The 18325-nt window shown below is 38.9% G+C and overlaps 1 protein-coding gene across 2 annotated transcripts in view; it reads left to right on the top strand.

The window, feature by feature from the left end:
• Positions 1-18325, top strand: part of MAP2K4 (mitogen-activated protein kinase kinase 4) — a 120260-nt gene that overhangs the window by 11234 nt on the left and 90701 nt on the right. For both annotated transcript variants that reach the window (XM_081110265.1, XM_081110264.1), the window contains exon 2: positions 740-772. In XM_081110265.1, the coding sequence (XP_080966391.1) occupies positions 740-772 (33 nt within the window). The remainder of the gene's footprint in view (positions 1-739; positions 773-18325) is intronic.

Here is an 18325-nt window from a genome sequence, read left to right as displayed (position 1 = left end):
CGTTTATTTTAAACAGCTTATTTTAACTGGGTGTAGTTTACAAAAAATTTTTATCTGTATATACTGTATGCATAAGGTACAACTAGATTCAATTGGTTTTGAAAAATGTGTTCATGTTTCTAAGGCGAAGTTACAGGTTTTTTTTCTTATAACTAACTTCCTACTCTGTCTTATTCCTAGGGACGTGGTCTCTTTTTAAATCAGGCCTATTCTAGAGAATTTCAGCACCTCTGAAATAGTTCATTGTCTTGTCATTTAGAGGTAGCTAATTGTCTAGAAAATGTTTAGGTTTCACAATTTATGAACCACAAAAGTTTTTGAATCATAGGTAGTTAATCATGAGCAGTTCTAAGTCAGTAATTTGAATTAATAAAATTGTAATATTTTGAATTTACAGAATGAAAGAATTGACAGATATATCTTAAAAAATACTCTTAGCTTCCAAGAGTTAATAGCTATTCTTTTTATTGAATAGATCTGAAAAATAAAGGTAAAGACAATGTAACTCTTATAATTTAAATTTGATTTCAGTTCTATAATAAAGTACACCTACATCAGAAAAAGCTGAATTATTAAAGAATCGTCTTATAGTTGTATCTGTGATAGTGGGGGCTATGTGATTTGAACTGTTCTTAAATTACTTTTATTCAAAATGTAATATAAAAATGCAATGTCATGTTCTAATTTTGGTTTGTTTGATTTACAGTAAATGAACTGGAACTTATCTCTTTTACTTTAGGCTTTCAGATAAACTTCTGTGAAAAGGCACAAAGTAAGCTATACATTTTATGATACTATGCTACTTATTTCTTTCATATCCATCTTGGTATTGGGAATGTGTCTACTATTGTTTTAACTAACCAACCATGGCAATTTTACATTAAAAGAGCTTCCATTTTTCATTCTTTTTCCAAATGTAAAAAAAATTTGTTATGTTCTTATATTCATTTGAAATTGAAATACAAGACATACATATTAGGAATTCAAAAGTATATGGGTATAGAAAGATTTTTATATATACTGCGTGTGTGTGTATGTGTGTGTGTGTGTGTGTATATATATATATATATATATATATATATATATGGTCCCAAAAATGTATACACACACTTTGAATAATTATAAAGGTAGTGTTTATTAACACACATTTCATTTTCAAAATTGAGCTATCAGTTGTTAAAAGTGTGTATACATTTTTTGGGGACACCCTGTATATTCAGATGTATATAGGTATAGAAAGATATGCTGACTTTAGAAACGTATGTGGTATAGAAAGGTATATATAGGTGTTCATGTGTAATAGTGTTAGAAGGATGTACACAAGTATTTGGACTTAACTATAATTTATGTTATATTAATTAGGTCACAAGTTGAGAAAAGTTCACTTTTAAATTTGCATTGCAAAAAGTATATAACTCTATCAAAGGTCTCATGCTTTAAAATTAATTTATTTAAACCATACATTTAATGCATTTTATTTTTTCTTTAAAACAAAGCTGTTCTTCCTCCTGCCTCTCCCATCCCCCCAAATAGACTAGTGTTTTATATTCTTACACTAGTTTTCATAGAATACAGAATATGGTTACAGCATTTATAAATCTAAAACAAATGCATTTTAAGCTTAAATATCACTGTATAAAATTCTATTTAAAAAATCCCAACTCAAGGAGACTATTCTCCAGTTAACATAAAAATATCAAAATAAATGTAACTAGTTTCATCTGCTTATTTATTCATAGAGTGGGGAAGACTGACCACTTTTTTAAAAAAGTGTCTTTGCTTTACTCCCCCCCAACCCTCCCCCCAATATATTTTTATTGATTTCAGAGAGGAAGAGGGAGAGAGAGAGGAAGAGGGAGAGGGAGGGAGAGAGAGGGAGAGAGAGAGAGAGAAAGAGAGAGAGAGAGAGAGAGAAACATCAATGATGAGAGAGAATCATTGATCAGCTGCCTTCTGCATGCCTCCACTGGGGATCGAGCACGTGACCCGGGCATGTCCCCTGACTGGGAATTGAACCTGTGACCTCCTGGTTCATAGGTCGATGCTCAACCACTGAGTCATGCTGGCCGGGTGACCATTTTTCTATATGTATTATTCCTTTCCCCTCCTAGCCTATCTATACTAATAAAAGGGTAATATGCTAATTAGACCAGGTCAACCAGACATCTTCTGGTCAGTCCTGCCTTCCTTCCAGACAAAGCCACGGTGGCGGGGGCTGAGGTAGAGGCGGTTAGGGGCGATCAGGCAGGCAGGCAGGTGAGCAGTTAGGAGCCAGCGGCCCCAGATTGCGAGAGGGATGTCTGACTGCTGGGTCCCGGATTGGAGAGGGTGCAGGCCGGGCTGAGAGGAACCCCTCCCTCCCCCCACCCCCCCCCCACCCCCCGCACAAATTTTGTGCACCGGGCCTCTAGTTGAAATATAATTGACAGTTAACATTGTGTAAGCTTAATGTGTATAGTGTTGATTTGACACACATATATTATGAAATGATCATAACAGTAGGGTTAGTCAACACTTTCATCACCTCACATAATTTTTGTTTGAACATTTAAGATTATTCTTTTAAGTATAATATATATATATATATATATATATATATATATATAATATATTTTTATTGCTTTCAGAGAGGAAGGAAGAGGGAGAGAGAGAGATAGAAACATCAATGATGAGAGTCGTTGATTGGCTTCCTCCTGCAAGCCCCCCACCCCAGGGACCTAGCCTGCAACCCAGGCATGTGTCCTTGACCGGAATTGAACCTGGGACTCTTCAGTCCACTGGCTGATGCTCTGTTCACTGAACCAAACTGGCCAGGGCTGCTTTATGCTATCTTTTAATTTTAACATGACAATTTTTAGCTTTTATTTACCTTTTAATATAAAATATTTCTGTTTAATATTTAATACAATTTTTAGTTTTTATATATTGACATAAAATCTATACAAATGTGCCAACAATTTTAAAATTTAAAACTGCATTCACATTGTTGCTCTTATTTTCTTAGTTCCTATTGTGGGCATAAAACAAGAGAAACATATTGATTTTATTAAGTTTAAAATATGTACACATTGTCTATAAATAGCTTTGTAGGTAGATTAAAAATGCTATTAGGTTGTTTAAATGGTCCTGTCTCTTTCCCATTGTTATAGGAATGATGATACGTTTGTGTCATTGCCTACTTTAATACACAGGAAGAATCTAACACAGGAGCACGTATATTTCCACTTTGGATTGCCTTCACTACCATGTCATACTGTCACTACTTTCTCACATGTCTCTTTTTATTTCTACCTCTCTGGGAGGTCCTCTTTATTTTTCAGCTTTTGGGATTCAACAGTTTTATACATTCATTCACAAAGCACATATTGGACACCTAGGTACCATAAAGTGAGGAAGGTTATTGGTACAGAAATGAATAGAATTGGTGCCTGCCCTTAGTGGGCTCACTCGAGTTGATCCTGGTTGGTTGTTCAGTGCTTCACTACTGATGCTGCATTGATAGTACCTAGGGCCTGAGTGAGGCGGTGCAGGAGCCGCCGTGTCCTGGGCACCTTGGCTGCTGCTGGTCTCTCATGAGAGAGGACAAGTCTGAGGGCGATTGGAGACCATGGCTCAGGGCATTGGGCCTGCCCTGCTGTGGAGTTAGCAGAGCCGCCTGTGCTGGCTGGACTTGAGTGGAAGACTCTAGAAAAGGGAGCACACATATGAGGAAGGGTTGGAGCTGTTTTGTTGGTGGGGATGGCTAGCTCTAAGTTGACAGCATTTGTGTTTGCATTGTTGGTACCTATATTTTAGGACAAGTTTTCAGTTGTTTACATATATTAACACTTTCCCCCCAAAACTGGTCTTGTGATTGATATGACTTAAAAGTTAAAAACTGCGATTTTGTAATGTTTGCAGACATTCAGTGTTCCAGTTTGCTCTGGAATATAGACATTAACTTTACCTTAAAAGTAGTCACTCATTTCTATAAAAATAGAGGGCTTGAAATGACCAAAGCAGTGTTTTCTCACCTGTTAGGGCATACTGTAGTGTCAGAATCTCCAGTTTTGTTTTCAGGGTGTTTTAAGATGATCAGAAAAACTTATATTTACTTCATTAAAAATAATTACACAGGGTGGGCAAAAGTAGGTTTACAGTTGTTCATATGGAAGATAATAAACTGTTTTGCGTACTCACAACTATAAACCTACTTTTGCCCCCACCCTATATCATACAGCAGTTGTAGGGGGAAATGGGGCGAAAGAGTTCAAAATTAGATATTGTTAAAAGTCCAATAAGTTTGACTACTGCTGCTTCAAATGCTCAGTTCTCCATCACAAATCAAAGAGACTTGTAAGATAATTCTGATGACTAATGGAAGCTCTGAAGGTTTAATTTTTTCCATTGTTTGACTTTCACATAGTTATTGTTTTTTATATTGCTACATCACTATTGCCTGTTATAAGTTAGTGGAGTTTTATTGGAGATGTATGTGTAGGTATTTACACACACAAGCAAATAGTGTGAGATTATATATTTAATTTTGGAACCAGATTTTTATAGAAATTCAATAAAAATCCACTTTGTACCTCATGTTCTTCTTTATCAATTATAGTTTGCATTTATTGCTTTATATATATATATATTTAAGAATATATTTAAGATAATAAGTAATAGAGTTATAATTATTATTATTTTAAAATCTTCATTGTAGAAAGTATTACATATGTCCCCTTTCCCCCCATTGACCCTTTCTAGCCCTCCCCCACCCTTCACCCCAGGCCTTCACCACCCTATTGCCTGTGCCCATGGGTTATGCATCTATGCTAAGTTCTTTTGTTGCTCTCTCATCCACCCACCCACCCCCTCTTTTCCTCTGTGGTTCAACAGTCTGATCCATGCTTCTATTACTCTGAATCTATTTTGTTCATCAGTTAAAGTTATAATTATTTAAAAAACATTATATTTCTTTTAACAACTTAAAACAACTTAAGGGAAAACATTATGATATAGAGCTACATTTAGAAGGTTGATTAAGTAATCATTTATCATTTGAAGATGATAATTTTGTATTTTTAAAGATGTTTATGTGATTTATGGCCAAGTTTGAATGATTATATCTCAGTGGCTTTAATGAGCTAACTTGTAAATACTGTTGTCTTGAATATGATTTAATTTGCTTTATAAAACCAGTTTTTTGAAGGGGGTTATAGATTTGCCTAGAAACAAAGTTTTTGAGGAATTACTTTATAAATGTCAAATTTACCTGAGTTGTATCAGCATTCTGATTTTTTTATTCAGGCGGAAATTGTGACCCATTAATCTTCCAGGGGCATAGGGCTTCTCCTCAGAAAATGCCTGACAATCCTGTGCTGATGCAAGTGAGTGCAGGTAGCAGTTTGGCAGCCTCTGTTGATAGTTCTGTTTTCACACAAGCGCTCTCGTAGCCCTTTCCCTTCTGTACTGCAGTATTTTTAGCTCTCAGCTGAAGAGTTCTTGAGTGCTAAAGACAAGTTTGGATAGTGTTGACTTTCTGTAGCTTTGCCTTTTACACTTTTGGTAGTTTTAAAAACTTTTAGTGGCTTTAAACAATTGTTTTACTTGGAGATGTTTGCATAGCAGTGGGGTCTTTATTTAGAAAGTTATATGCTCTAGAGCAGTAGTTCTCAACCTTCTGGCCCTTTAAATACAGTTCCTCATGTTGTGACCCAACCATAAAATTATTTTCGTTGCTACTTCATAACTGTAATGTTGCTACTGTTATGAATTGTAATGTAAATATCTGATATGCAGGATGGTCTTAGGCGACCCCTGTGAAAGGGTCGTTTGACCGCCAAAGGGGTCGCGACCCACAGGTTGAGAACCGCTGCTCTAGAGGAAATTTGATTGCAGATAGTGACTGCTTTTGCACACTGCACATCAGAATATTTGGAGAAAAAATGAAGGTATCCTAATGACAGGTTCTCATTTTATTGTGAAACTGTTCTTTCAGGTTAAGTATCCCTAATTGTTTTTAAGTTGGTAATAATAAAAAAGAAACAATAAAGAGGAAGAAGGATGTTTCTTAAATCTTTATAGAAATTTGAGTATGTCACTAATAAGTTTACTGACTTAATAAGAAATGTCTATAACAGATAATATTGGGGGTTGGGGGAGAAAGGGATCCTCATGTAAGGTGACAGTAAGGTGGTGGGCACACAGTGCAATATACAGATCTTGTAACATAGAAACCCACACCTGAAATGTATGTATATGTCCATGTTGACCAGTTGTCACCCCAATCAATTTAATAAATAAATATTAAAACATAAAACATACTAAACATGCATTAAAACAAAGATAATGTTTTGCTCAAGGAAGTATTTGACTTTTTTGGAGGTGGCATATAAAAAACCAGGGAAGGTAAGGAGCAAAGGACAGGGACAAACCACCCTGCATTTAAAATGAAGAGCTTGCCCTGACTGGTTTGGCTCAGTGGATAGAGCATCGACCTGTGGACTCAAGGGTCCCAGATTCGATTCCAGTCAAGGGCATGTACCCTGGTTGCGGGCACATCCCCAGTAGGGGGTGTGCAGGAGGCAGCTGATCGATGTTTCTCTCTCATCGATGTTTCTAACTTTCTATCCCTCTCCCTTCCTCTCTGTAAAAAATCAATAAAATATATTATAAATAAAAAAAAAAATGAAGAGCTTAGCCCTAGCCGGTTTTGCTCAGGGGGTAGAGCATCGGCCTGCAGACTAAAGGGTCCCAGGTTCGATTCCAGTCAAGGGTACATACCTTGGTTGCAGGCTCCCAGCCCTGTCAGCATGCAGGAGGCAACCAATCGATATGTCTCTCTCACATCGGTGTTTGTCTCTGTCTTTCCCTCTCCCTCCCACTCTCTCTAAAAATCAATGGAAAAATATCCTTGGGTGAGGATTAAAAAAAATAAAGAGCTTAGAAAATTCAGCTGGCTAAATCTCCAATTTCCCAGAAAAAGAATGACCACATTTGCTACTGCTGGAGTGTTAACAAGGCTTATCTAAATTAATATAGATGCTGAAGTAAGTTGAAAATAAGACTTTTGTGGGACTTGCCATAAGCCCAGCTAGCATCCAAAGACAGTCATCACTATCTTTGTGGACCATGATGAACTGCCAGAGGAAAGTCCATCTGCTTGGAAACAGCTTTTATACTAATTAAAACCCAAGGATGGTAGTATCGGAATAGGCAGAGCTGAGATTTACTAGTCCCTTTATACGTTATGCCATTCCAAGGGGAATGTTGCCTAATTATCTCTTATCTTGAGGTGGTAGAAACATTAATTTCTCCTAAAAAATGGTTTTGGTGCTAGAAGAAGGAAAGTTTCATTTCAAACAGCTATTGAACCTTTAAAATAATTTGGAGAAGCTTAATGTGTGATGTTTTGAGCGATAAAAAAATTAGTAATGCACCCACATTGCAAAAAGTTTCCTTTCAGCTGCCAGTTGAACTTGACTCTTAACAATGAAGGGATATATGACAGAACTTTCGAGGTTGAACAGATATAGGGCAGAAATGGTTTGGAAAGTTTCTAGAGAGTTTCCCAATTAATCAAAGTGGATTTTAATTTAGCTTATAAATTTAGGGTGATAGTTTTCAAATAAGGTGTAGGAAATGCTTGAATTCTCACTAAATGATTTTGAGTGCTTTCAAAATCCAGTCACAAGTGTCCAGATGAAAAGATTAATACTAGCCATGTTGGTGTTTATCTTCTCATTAGGTAGAATTAAGTGCATATTAATCAGAAATGAAACTCAGGTGTATTCAAGCATATTCACTCCTTTTTAGGGAACCTTTTGTAACATTAAATAAATAGAGGCATAAATGTAACACTTAACAAATATCTGTGCATCACTGATGGTCAGAGGTATTGGGTTTTTTATGATGAATTAAATCTAGAGCCTACTCTGAAGCAGCTTATGTTTGAGAGATTGAACATGAGACAGACTATTTGGTGGTAGTAATAAATAACTTATTTACTGCATGCCAAATCCCATTCTGAACACTTTATATTAACTCCTTTAATTCTCATAACAACCTTAGGAAGTGAGTATAATAATTATTTAAATTGAAACACAAAAAGATGAAGTAAATTTTCCAAAGTCATACAGTTAATGAATGACAGAATTGTGTGACCTTAGTCTAGTCCAGTGATGGCAAACCTATGACACGTGTCAGAGGTGACACGCGGACTCATTTTTTTGGTTGATTTTTCTTTGTTAAATGGCATTTAAATATATAAAATAAATATCAAAAATATAAGTCTTTGTTTTATTATGGTTGCAAATATCAAAAAATTTTTATACGTGACACGGCACCAGCGTTAAGTTAGGGTTTTTCAAAATGCTGACACGCTGAGCTCAAAAGGTTCGCCATCACTGGTCTAGTCACAGGTTACATGCTATAAACCATAGTGTTTTATGGACTCTTGAAAGAAAGCACTGGGCACTCATCGGAATGGTTTTTGAGGGGTGTTCACTCGCAAAGGCTTATGGGAACAGGACTTATGATTGATAATAATTTTTTTATTTTCTGGCTCCAGAGAATTTGACATTCCTATCTAATAAGCCTGACAGGACATTAAATGCAAAGATTTCTTGTTGCTCTAAAGCTAAGGGACATAGGGGATCTATCAATAGGGAAAAATGTTTAATCAAAAACTCCAGGTTATTCTGGCCTAGACAGATGTAGAAAATGAATTGCCTTGGGATCCTCCGATGACTTAGGTGTGTCTAGAAAACAGCTGATCAAGATAAGTGGTCAGGAGACTTGGTAGTCAGTGAACAAGATGGCCTAGCCATGCATTGCATGGGGATGGACTTGTATCCTATCTAATAAAAGAGAAACATGGTAATTAGCATACGACCGCTACCCTTCCCATTGGCTAATCAGGGCGATATGCAAATTAACTGCCAGCCAAGATGGTGGCCGGCAGCCAGGCAGCTGGAAGCGAACATGAGGCTTGCTTGATTCAGTGACGGAGGACTCCAACGTTCCCCGCCTGCCTTGCCGGCCTCTGAGCTTGCAGTTTGAAACATTGTAACAAATATAGAAGCTAAACAAAACCCCAGAAACCTGCTTTCAGCGAGCCGGGATCTCAGAGCTGGAGTTGATACAGTGTTTCGATTATAGAACACAAACCAGATACCTGCTTTCAGCAGCATAGGCCTCAGAGCTGGAGTCAGAGCTAAGCTGGCCCAGAATAAAAAAAAAAAAGGAAAAAAGAAGCGGTTGGGAGCTTCAGTCACCCGCCAGCCTGAAAACATCCCTCAGCCTCTCACCCAGACTGGCCAGGCACCCCAGTGGGGACCCCTACCCTGAAGGGTGTGTGACCAGCTGCAAACAGCCATTGTCCCCTCATCCAGGCTGGCCAGGCACCCCAGTGGGGACCCCCACCCTGATCCAGGACACCCTTCAGGGAAAACCAGCCAGCCCCCACCCGTGCACCAGGCCTTTATCCTATCCTATAGAGTAAAAGGGTAATATGCCTCCCAGCACCAGGATCAGCGGAGCTGCGAGGCCTCCTGGCACCGGGATCAGCGTGACAGGGGGCAGCGCCCAAACCCCCTGATCGCCCTGCGGCTCTGTGTGTGACAGGGGGCGGGGCCACAACCTCCCTATCCACCCTGCTCTGTTCGTGACAGGGAAGGCGCCCCAACCCCCTGATCAGCCCTGCTCTGTGCCTGATAGGGGGTAGCTCCCCAACCCCCTGATCGCCCTACGGCTCTGTGTGTGACAGGGTGTGGCGCCCCAACCCCCTGATCGGCCCTGCTCTCTGTGTGACAGGGTGCGGCCCCCCCCCCCCCCACGGGCCCTGCTCTGTGTGTGATGGGGTAGAGCCATAACCTCCCCATTGGCCCTGCCCTGAGTGTGACAGTGGCGGCGCCCCAACACCCTGATTGGCCCTGCGCTGTGGGTGATAGAGGGTGGTGCCCCAACCCCCTGATCTGCCCTGCTCTGTGTGTGACGGGGCGGTGCCCCAACTCCCCTATCGGCCCTACTCTGTGAGTGACAGGGGGGAGCTCCCCAACCCTCTGATTGACCCTGTTCTGTGCGTGACAGGGTACAGAGCCCCAACCCCTCTGATGGGCTCTGCTCTGTGCGTGACAGGGGGCAGTGCCCCAACCCCCTGATTGGCCCTGCTTTGTGCATGACGGGGTGGCGCCACAACCTCCCCATTGACCCTGCCTTGAGTGTGACAGGGGGCAGTGCCCCAACCCCCCAATCGGCCCTACCCCGAGCATAACTGAGGGTGGCATCACAACCTCCCAATCTGCCCTGCTCTGTGCATGACAGGGGGCAGCGCCCCAACTCCCCAATCGGCCCTGCCCTGAGCCCGACCAGGGGCTGCACCTAGGGATTGGGCCTGCCCTCTGCCACCCGGGAGCAGGCCTAAGCCAGCAGGTCGTTATCTCCCGAGGGGTCCCAGACTGCGAGAGGGCACAGGCCGGGCTGAGGGACCCCCCTTCCCCCCCAGTGCACAAATTTTTGTGCACCGGGCCTCTAGTATATATATATATAGACCCTCTTAACAATGAGTTGATGCTTTTAGCAAAAATACTTATGTCCCTCCTACTTTCTTTTACTTAGAGGTGGAAGAGAGAACATTATTTAATTTTTAAAAACTTTTAATTATGGAAGTTTTCGAACATATAAAAATAGAATAGTATAATGAACCCCTATGTGCCCATTACATAGCAACAGTTATCAATATATGGCTAATCATATTTCATTTGTTCCTTCTCCTGCCATCTATCTCTCCTGAAATATTTTTTTTTTAAAATATATTTTTATTGATTTCAGAGAGAGGAAGGGAGAGGGAGAAAGAGATAGAAACATCAGTGGTGAGAGAGAATCATTGACCAACTGCCTCCTGCATGCTCTCCACTGGGGATCAAGCCCACAACCCAGGCATGTGTCCTGACAGGGAATTGAACTGTGATCTTCTGGTTCATAGGTTGATACTCAACCACTGAGCCATGCCAGCTGGGCTCTCTGGAAATATCTTAAAGCTGATTCTGTTTATCATTATTTCATCCACATATCTGTCAGTCAAAAAACTTCTAAGTGATGAAAACTCTTAAATACAAAACCTAAATACCATTATTACATCATTAAAAACCCCCAAAATATTTCAGATAGCCACTCATGTTCAGATTTCCTTCAGTGCCTTACAAATGCTGTGTTTATAGTTGATTTGTTCAAGTCGAGATCTCAACAAGGTCCACACATACTGCACTTGGTTGATTATCTCTTAAGTTTCTTTAGATCTAGAGCAGTTTCCTCTTTTCTTTTTTCTTGCCATTTATCCATTGAAAAAATTGGGTCATGTGTTTTGTAGCATTTTGCACATTTAAATTTGGCTGATTATATCCTTTTAGAAATTAGTGTTTCACATGTTCCTCTTTGTCCTGTATTCCCTGTTAATTGGTAGCTAGATTGAGACTTGATCACATAGAAGTTAAAATAGATAGAGCTGTGTGTTTTTTGTTGCATCATATCAAGAAGCAAATGATTTCTGGTTGTTGGTCATGTTAAGATTGGTCAGTGGGTGTAAGAGCTGTCAGTGTGATTCATATAGGCTAACTTTCCCCATCACCTTCAACCTGGTCGTTTGGCCACCATCAGGGATTTTTGTCTAAATTAAACATGGTTAATTTGTGTTTCCAAACATTTGTGGACTCTGCAAATAGTAGCTGTAGTCAGCTCAAAAAAAAAAAAAGTTTGTGTTTGGGGCATACCATCGAATGCAAATTTTAGAGGTAAGCATTGACCATTTGTGACTTAAATGTGAAATTATGTGTATATATGCACACATATATAAAAACATTTATCATGATTTTCTGTACTTTGAGATGTGGACAAAAGGGACCACATGCTAACCTGACAAGCTCAGGGAAGGCCTGCATGCATTCTTGCAAACTCAAAGACCTAAAGTAACCACAAAGGATGCTGAAATTAAACTTTAACTAAAAGCGGTTATGATGGATAGTCAAGCCCTAGGCCAGTAATCTTTCCTGACAAGGCCAATCTTTACCTTGAGGCTATTTTTTTTGCATCTATGATAACATATTCTTGAAATGTCAGGGTAACTTGAAACTTCCCTTTTTGCTGGACCCCTCAGGGCACAACCAAATGCCCTGGGCACCAGGACACAACCATATATTCCTTCATTGTTATTGTTACCATGTTAATTGTTGACTGTTAACTATTCTGTACCCACCTAAGTAAAAGAAGTATGTGTCTATCATTTTATCTTTTATCCAATCCCAGAGGTTCCTCCCCCACCCCCCACTTTGCTTTCTCCCGCCTCCCTAATCTATCACCAATGGATTTCATGTAACCCACTTAGTCTCCTCCTTTGATGCAATGTATAAAAATAGGTGAAAAACCACCATTCTTCAGAGCATTATCCCAATCCATTGAGATTCTACTTCCTGGCAATTGTCGACAGTTTGGCTCAAATAAACTCAAAAATTCTTTACAGGTTTGAATGTTTTTATGTTAACAGAATTAAAACTGGACATTTATCCTTCATACCCTGGAATACGAGTTGACATGTTCATTAATCAGGGTTCTTTTTTTTTTTTTTTTTTTAAATATATTTTATTGATTTTTTACAGAGAGGAAGGGAGAGAGAAAAAGAGTTAGAAACATCGATGAGAGAGAAACATCGATCAGCTGCCTCCTGCACTCCCCACTGGGGATGTGCCCGCAACCCAGGTACATGCCCCTGACCGGAATCGAACCTGGGACCTTTTAGTCCGCAGGCCGACGCTCTATCCATTGAGCCAAACCGGTTTTGGCAATCAGGGTTCTTTTTAACTTTTAAAAATCTTCTAATCTCTGAAGATAATGAAAAAACATGTCAAATAATAATTCTTGATATTTTTGATGAAGTTGTAGAACCAGTGGGTATGTTAGACTAGATCTATTAAATTAAGATCAATCTTAAACTGGTATAAGCTTTGTTTACCAATTTATATTCAGTGCTCAGAATGCTCAGGTCCTTCCAGTCATTACCTTCCCCAGTACTTGGGATCCAGAATTAGTCATTGAAGAGCAGGCACTTTGGTTATAGTAGAAGTCAGAGTTCTCATTCTTTTCAGTGACTGGTATATTCTTGTCCAACAGTGTAATTATTCACCCTTCCGTAGTAACAATTTCTTAACCAGTTCTCCTTGTTCACTATTCTGTTTAGTCACCCATCTTGTAACTAAATTATTGAAGTCTCTCCTTCATAGTATTCTAAAACGGACTTGCTCTTGCACAATTTGTAAATAACAAATTCGAGAAAATTCAGTCTCATGTACTTATACATTCAGGAAGTAGATAGAATACAACAGACCTCCTTGAGTGCAATTTACTCTTGATTAATATAACTTTAGTCTAACTTTTAAAAAACTTCAAATTATAGAATATATTTATGGGCAACAAATAGTACTTGTGTTCACTAAGAAAAGAAAGTGTTATTCACATCTTAATGATTTTTAAATTGGGAGGTGGTATTCATTGGAATCCAAAGAAGCTATTCAGACGCTGGTGAGAGGAGTATAATAGTGCTGTAGTTATTGCTTGTATATATACAATATGAGCTTTGTGTAGAAGATGCTTATTCGTTTTCCACCTCTGTTATTTGCTTTGGTAGTGACACAGTGGATCTGAATTTAAATTGTAAATCATAAAATTTCTTAAAAAGATATATAGTATAATGTAGCAGCGAAATGGAAAAAGTTGAGTATACCAAAGATTGTCACATGCCGTGCAATTTGAGACAATTAAAAATGGCAAATTATCTTTTTAAAAGCCAGAAGATGGCTGACTAACACATGTCATGAGGTTCTATCAGTAAGTAGCATTTTTTCAGTCAAAGCTTCTGGCTAACTTTTTCAAAGAACCTACATAACTTCTATTTGTGCATATTCTGATTGAGAAAAAAAATGAAGCAACAAATTAGATATACCAAGAAAAACAGATAAAACCCCCAATTGAGATATCTGTGTGAAAACTATTTGTTCTAAAGTTGTTAAGTCAAAAACTTAAGCTTGGATTATTAATTCCAGAATGTTCGAGTTGCTGTTATACTCCAGGTGCTGTTATGTAAAGTACTGAGTCACTGGGCTGCTGTATCTAATTTCCAGTGGACAGAGGCATCCAGTGAATGTCAGGTTCTGCATGTGAAGAATGCATATGCTCAAATGCTGACTGTGTGCCTGAAAAAGAAAGGGCTTATTATATAGATACTAGGGTCCCTCGGCCTGGCCTGCGCCCTCTCACAGTCCAGACCCCTCGGGGGATGTTGGATAGCCAGTTTTGGCCCTATCCCCGCAGGCCCGATCCAGGCAGGAGGGAGCCCGATCCTGTGTGTTGAGCATCTGTCCCCTGGTGGTCAGTGTGCATCATAGCGACCAGCCATTCTGGTCGTTCCAGTCATTCCGCTGTAAAGGTCACTTAGGCTTTTATAAATATAGATAGCTAAAAATTACAGGGTGTGATTTTCTGCGTGCCCCTCCTCTGCAGTTGTTAAATTATTGCTAAACTGTTGATGTGCTTTAGAATTGGGAAGTCATCTTTGAAATAAAGCTTTACTTCTGCTTTAGGTGGGACAAGCTACCAGAACACAGCTTATATCCTATTGCTTCACAGCAGTGACTCGCTCTCCTGTTTGAGTGCAGGTTGTCTCCAGCCACAAATGGTCAGGAAAATTGAGCCTTATTGTCATTTAAAGGTGCCATTTAGTGGTAAAAGTTTACAGGAAGGCTTTCCAATTTATCATAATTGCATTAAAATATATGCAAATTGTCGTGTATGAACAAAATTGATTCCTTTTGTCTTTCTGAATTCCTAAGGAGTATGCTATAAAGCAGGGTTATTATAGGTAAAGTTTTATATGGCGATGGTATTTGCTTTGGGGATAAGGTAATTGGGTAGTAGGATGAGGGAGTCAAATGTTCCCTGGAGAGTAGAGAGAGGTCATAGTTAATGTGAACCATTATAGAGCCAAGTAGAAAGGAAAAAAAGTAAATAAGACCCTCTTTGATTTTCCTGAGTCAGCATTATGTGGTCATGTTCATGTTTTGCTTTAAAAAGACCTTTATGAAATCAGGAGTTTGAAGGATTTTTGACTTGATAATTCTTGATAATGTGTTATATTTGTTTATAAATCAACTATTGATATATGAGAGAGAAAAATATATTTATGAATAATACCTTTCCACTTTATCTCTAATTGGATTGGAATATTTTATACTTGTTTTTAGGCTTGCTTATAGATTTTGATAGTATAAAATGTCAATTACAAATATTAATGGAAATAAAAAGATTTCTTGAAACTGACTTCTGTTGCTTTTAGAAAATCTTAATATTCTTTACTTCTCAGTATTCCAGATGTTAGCACTCAGGTGTTTTCTGACACCAACTGAGTGTCCAATAGTTCACTTCAGTTCTGACACTATCTACCTGGAGTTAGCATAACATCTCATCAGTTAAAGGGTTTTGCCTCACAAAACTGCCCCTGCTTCAGATCCATCTGTTACTTGCTTTGCTAGCAAATGTGGTGCTCCGGTTACCCACACTTCTGCTTGGTTCTCTACAAATCAGAGGATTCCCTTGATACCCCCTCCTTTGCCTCCTGCACCCACATTCAGTTATTTTCTAGACCAGCTCACAGAACTCATGTTTACTCTGTATTAGAAAAGATACAACTCAGGAACAACCAAATGGAAGAGATACATAGATCAAGGTGTGGAGGGAGAGGTGGTGCAGCACTTCTTTGCCTGCTTTGGGTGCAGCATTCTCCTAGCACTTTGATGTGTTCACCAACCAGAAAGCTCCCCAAATCCATTGCTTAGGAGTTTCAATGGAAGCTTAATTACCTACTCAGGATTGATTAAATCATTGGTCATTGGTGATTGAACTCCATCTCCAGCCCTTTTCCCCTCTGGAGTTTAGGAGGCGGGGCTAAAAATTATAACTCTCTAATCACTTAATTGATTTCTCTGCAGATCTGCCCCCACCCGGAAATTTTGTAGGGTCTCTCCTAACCCTCATCTCTTATTAGCGTAAAGTCTGGTTTGGTTGAAAGGGGCTTGTTATGAATAACAGAAGACATTCCTTCACTTAGGAAATTCCTTGGGTTGCTGCAACCTGGGACTCATACCAAATATGGGGTTCCCTGTGAACATATATGCTTTTACTAAAATGATAATTTATTAGACACATTTCTTATTGTCTGATTTAAAAAACCCCTACTATTTATTAACATTTTCTGGTGTCAGTAGGCATCTACCTGTATTTTTTTTGTGTGTGTAGTATTCCGTTTTTTTTTTTTTGTGTGTGTGTAGTATTCCATAATTTTTATAACTAATCTAGTGTAAATACATATAACTAATATCATAGTAATTATTTTTTCATAACTACTCTTTTTAAAAAAATATATATATTTTATTGATTTTTTTACAGAGAGGAAGGGAGAGGGATAGTTAGAAACATTGATGAGAGAGAAACATTGATCAGCTGCCTCCTGCATACTCCCTACTGAGTATGTGCTCGCAACTAAGGTACATGCCCTTGACCAGAATTGAACCTGGGACCCTTGAGTCCGCAGGCCGATGCTCTATCCATTGAGCCAAACCAGTTAGGGCTCATAACTACTCTTTACCAGCCATTGTATTTTTAAGGTATAGTGATCCTCACCACAGCAGTACTGCCAAGTAAGGAATTGTTTTTATCTTGGGTTTACAGATGTGTAAATGACTATACTGTAGAAATATCCCTGTTTTTATTCTTACCAGTATTTCAGTGGTGATCATTTAGCATCTAGCAGAAATAAAATTTCCCCCTATTCCTATCCTTTAGCCTCCTCCTACCACATTCCTTTACAATTTTGGCAGGATGCCAAACAAAAATTTTGTGGATAGGTCATTTTGTTTCCACTGCCTGGCATACTACGATTGTGTATAATTGTGATATTTCTGCATGTATGGCTATGTAAATTATTATATTGCACTTCTCCAAAACCCATCTTATACTAAAGTGTTAAAATATGTTAAAAGGGTAGCTGTTGGCATATTTACTTGGTTTCTTAAACTCAGAACATTCAGTTTTCAAAATGCATAGCTGCATGGATCAATAACAGTGTTTTATTTTATTGATGGAGTTCAGAGTTCCAAGGGAGAGTTATGAATTTTTGCTCACTGTTAGGTATCAAAGATGGAAGAGGAGCGGGGCAATATAATATTAGCTGATAGTTGCTCATTTAATATTTGGAATGCCTGAGATTGCAAGTGTAAGATAGAACTGACAGTTTTCCATTTCTTATATTCCAAGCCCAACCTACTTCCTCTCTTATTCTCTGGAACTTATGAAATAAATTAGGGCACTCATTACTGTAGTAATTTAGGCAGCAGAGTAAATGAAATTAAGTTCTTGTCTACTGTTCTATTTCCTCATTTCTGAAATTGTTTGAATATACCTAGTAATGTTGTAGTTAGAATTGTGTATTCCTCATTTCATAATGAGTGATTACAAATAATTATTTACATAAAGTTATTCTGGATTCTTGTTCTGCTTTGAAAATAAGGTACTAAGAATGAAAGCCAAGGGAGAAATGAGAATTTGAGAATTCAGTGTTACCCCCCCCCCCCCCCCCCCCGCCCACACACACACACCTTAGGTGGGATGCTCTGAATACTTGCAGGTCAGTCACCAATATTCTTGAAGGTATTATATGAGTGACTCGTTCATTGTACTGCAAGTTCTCATTTTCTGCTATTCTGGGTTCCATGGAATTCCCGTGGGGGCAGTGGGGGCACTTAAGAGGGACTGACTATTCCTACCTAGTTCCTTTGGCCTGTGAGCAGTGGTGTAAAAGAGCAACTATTTAATTTTTAAGATTCTATTAGCTGAGTGGCAGTTCTGCTGTTCTCTCTTGAGCTCACTCACATGTCTGCATTCAGTTAGTAGATCTGTTAGGGCTGACGAAGCTCAGCTGGGATGGCTGGTATTTCTGGACCTCTTCCCCCTGTGGTCTTTCATTACCAAGGAAGCCAGACCGAACTGCTTTGTGTTTAGATTCTGTCACTTTCCAAGAAAGTAAAAGTGGAAGCCACAGGCCTCAAAGGCTTAGTTTTGGAAGTCATTAAACATTCCTTCTGCTTGCCATATTTTTCTGATCAAAGCAAATCCCAAGGCCAACCCAGATACAAGAGGTAGGAATATAGACTTTACCTCTTAATGGAAGGAACAGTAAAGTCATATTACAAAGAAGTATGGACACAGGGAGCTTTGAATCATTGGTGACTAGTTTTATAAGGGTCTACCA

The sequence above is a fragment of the Myotis nattereri genome (assembly GCF_964212035.1).
Source record: "Myotis nattereri genome assembly, chromosome: 16".
Lineage (NCBI taxonomy): Eukaryota > Metazoa > Chordata > Mammalia > Chiroptera > Vespertilionidae > Myotis > Myotis nattereri.
This window is presented reverse-complemented; position numbering and strand designations above follow the sequence as displayed.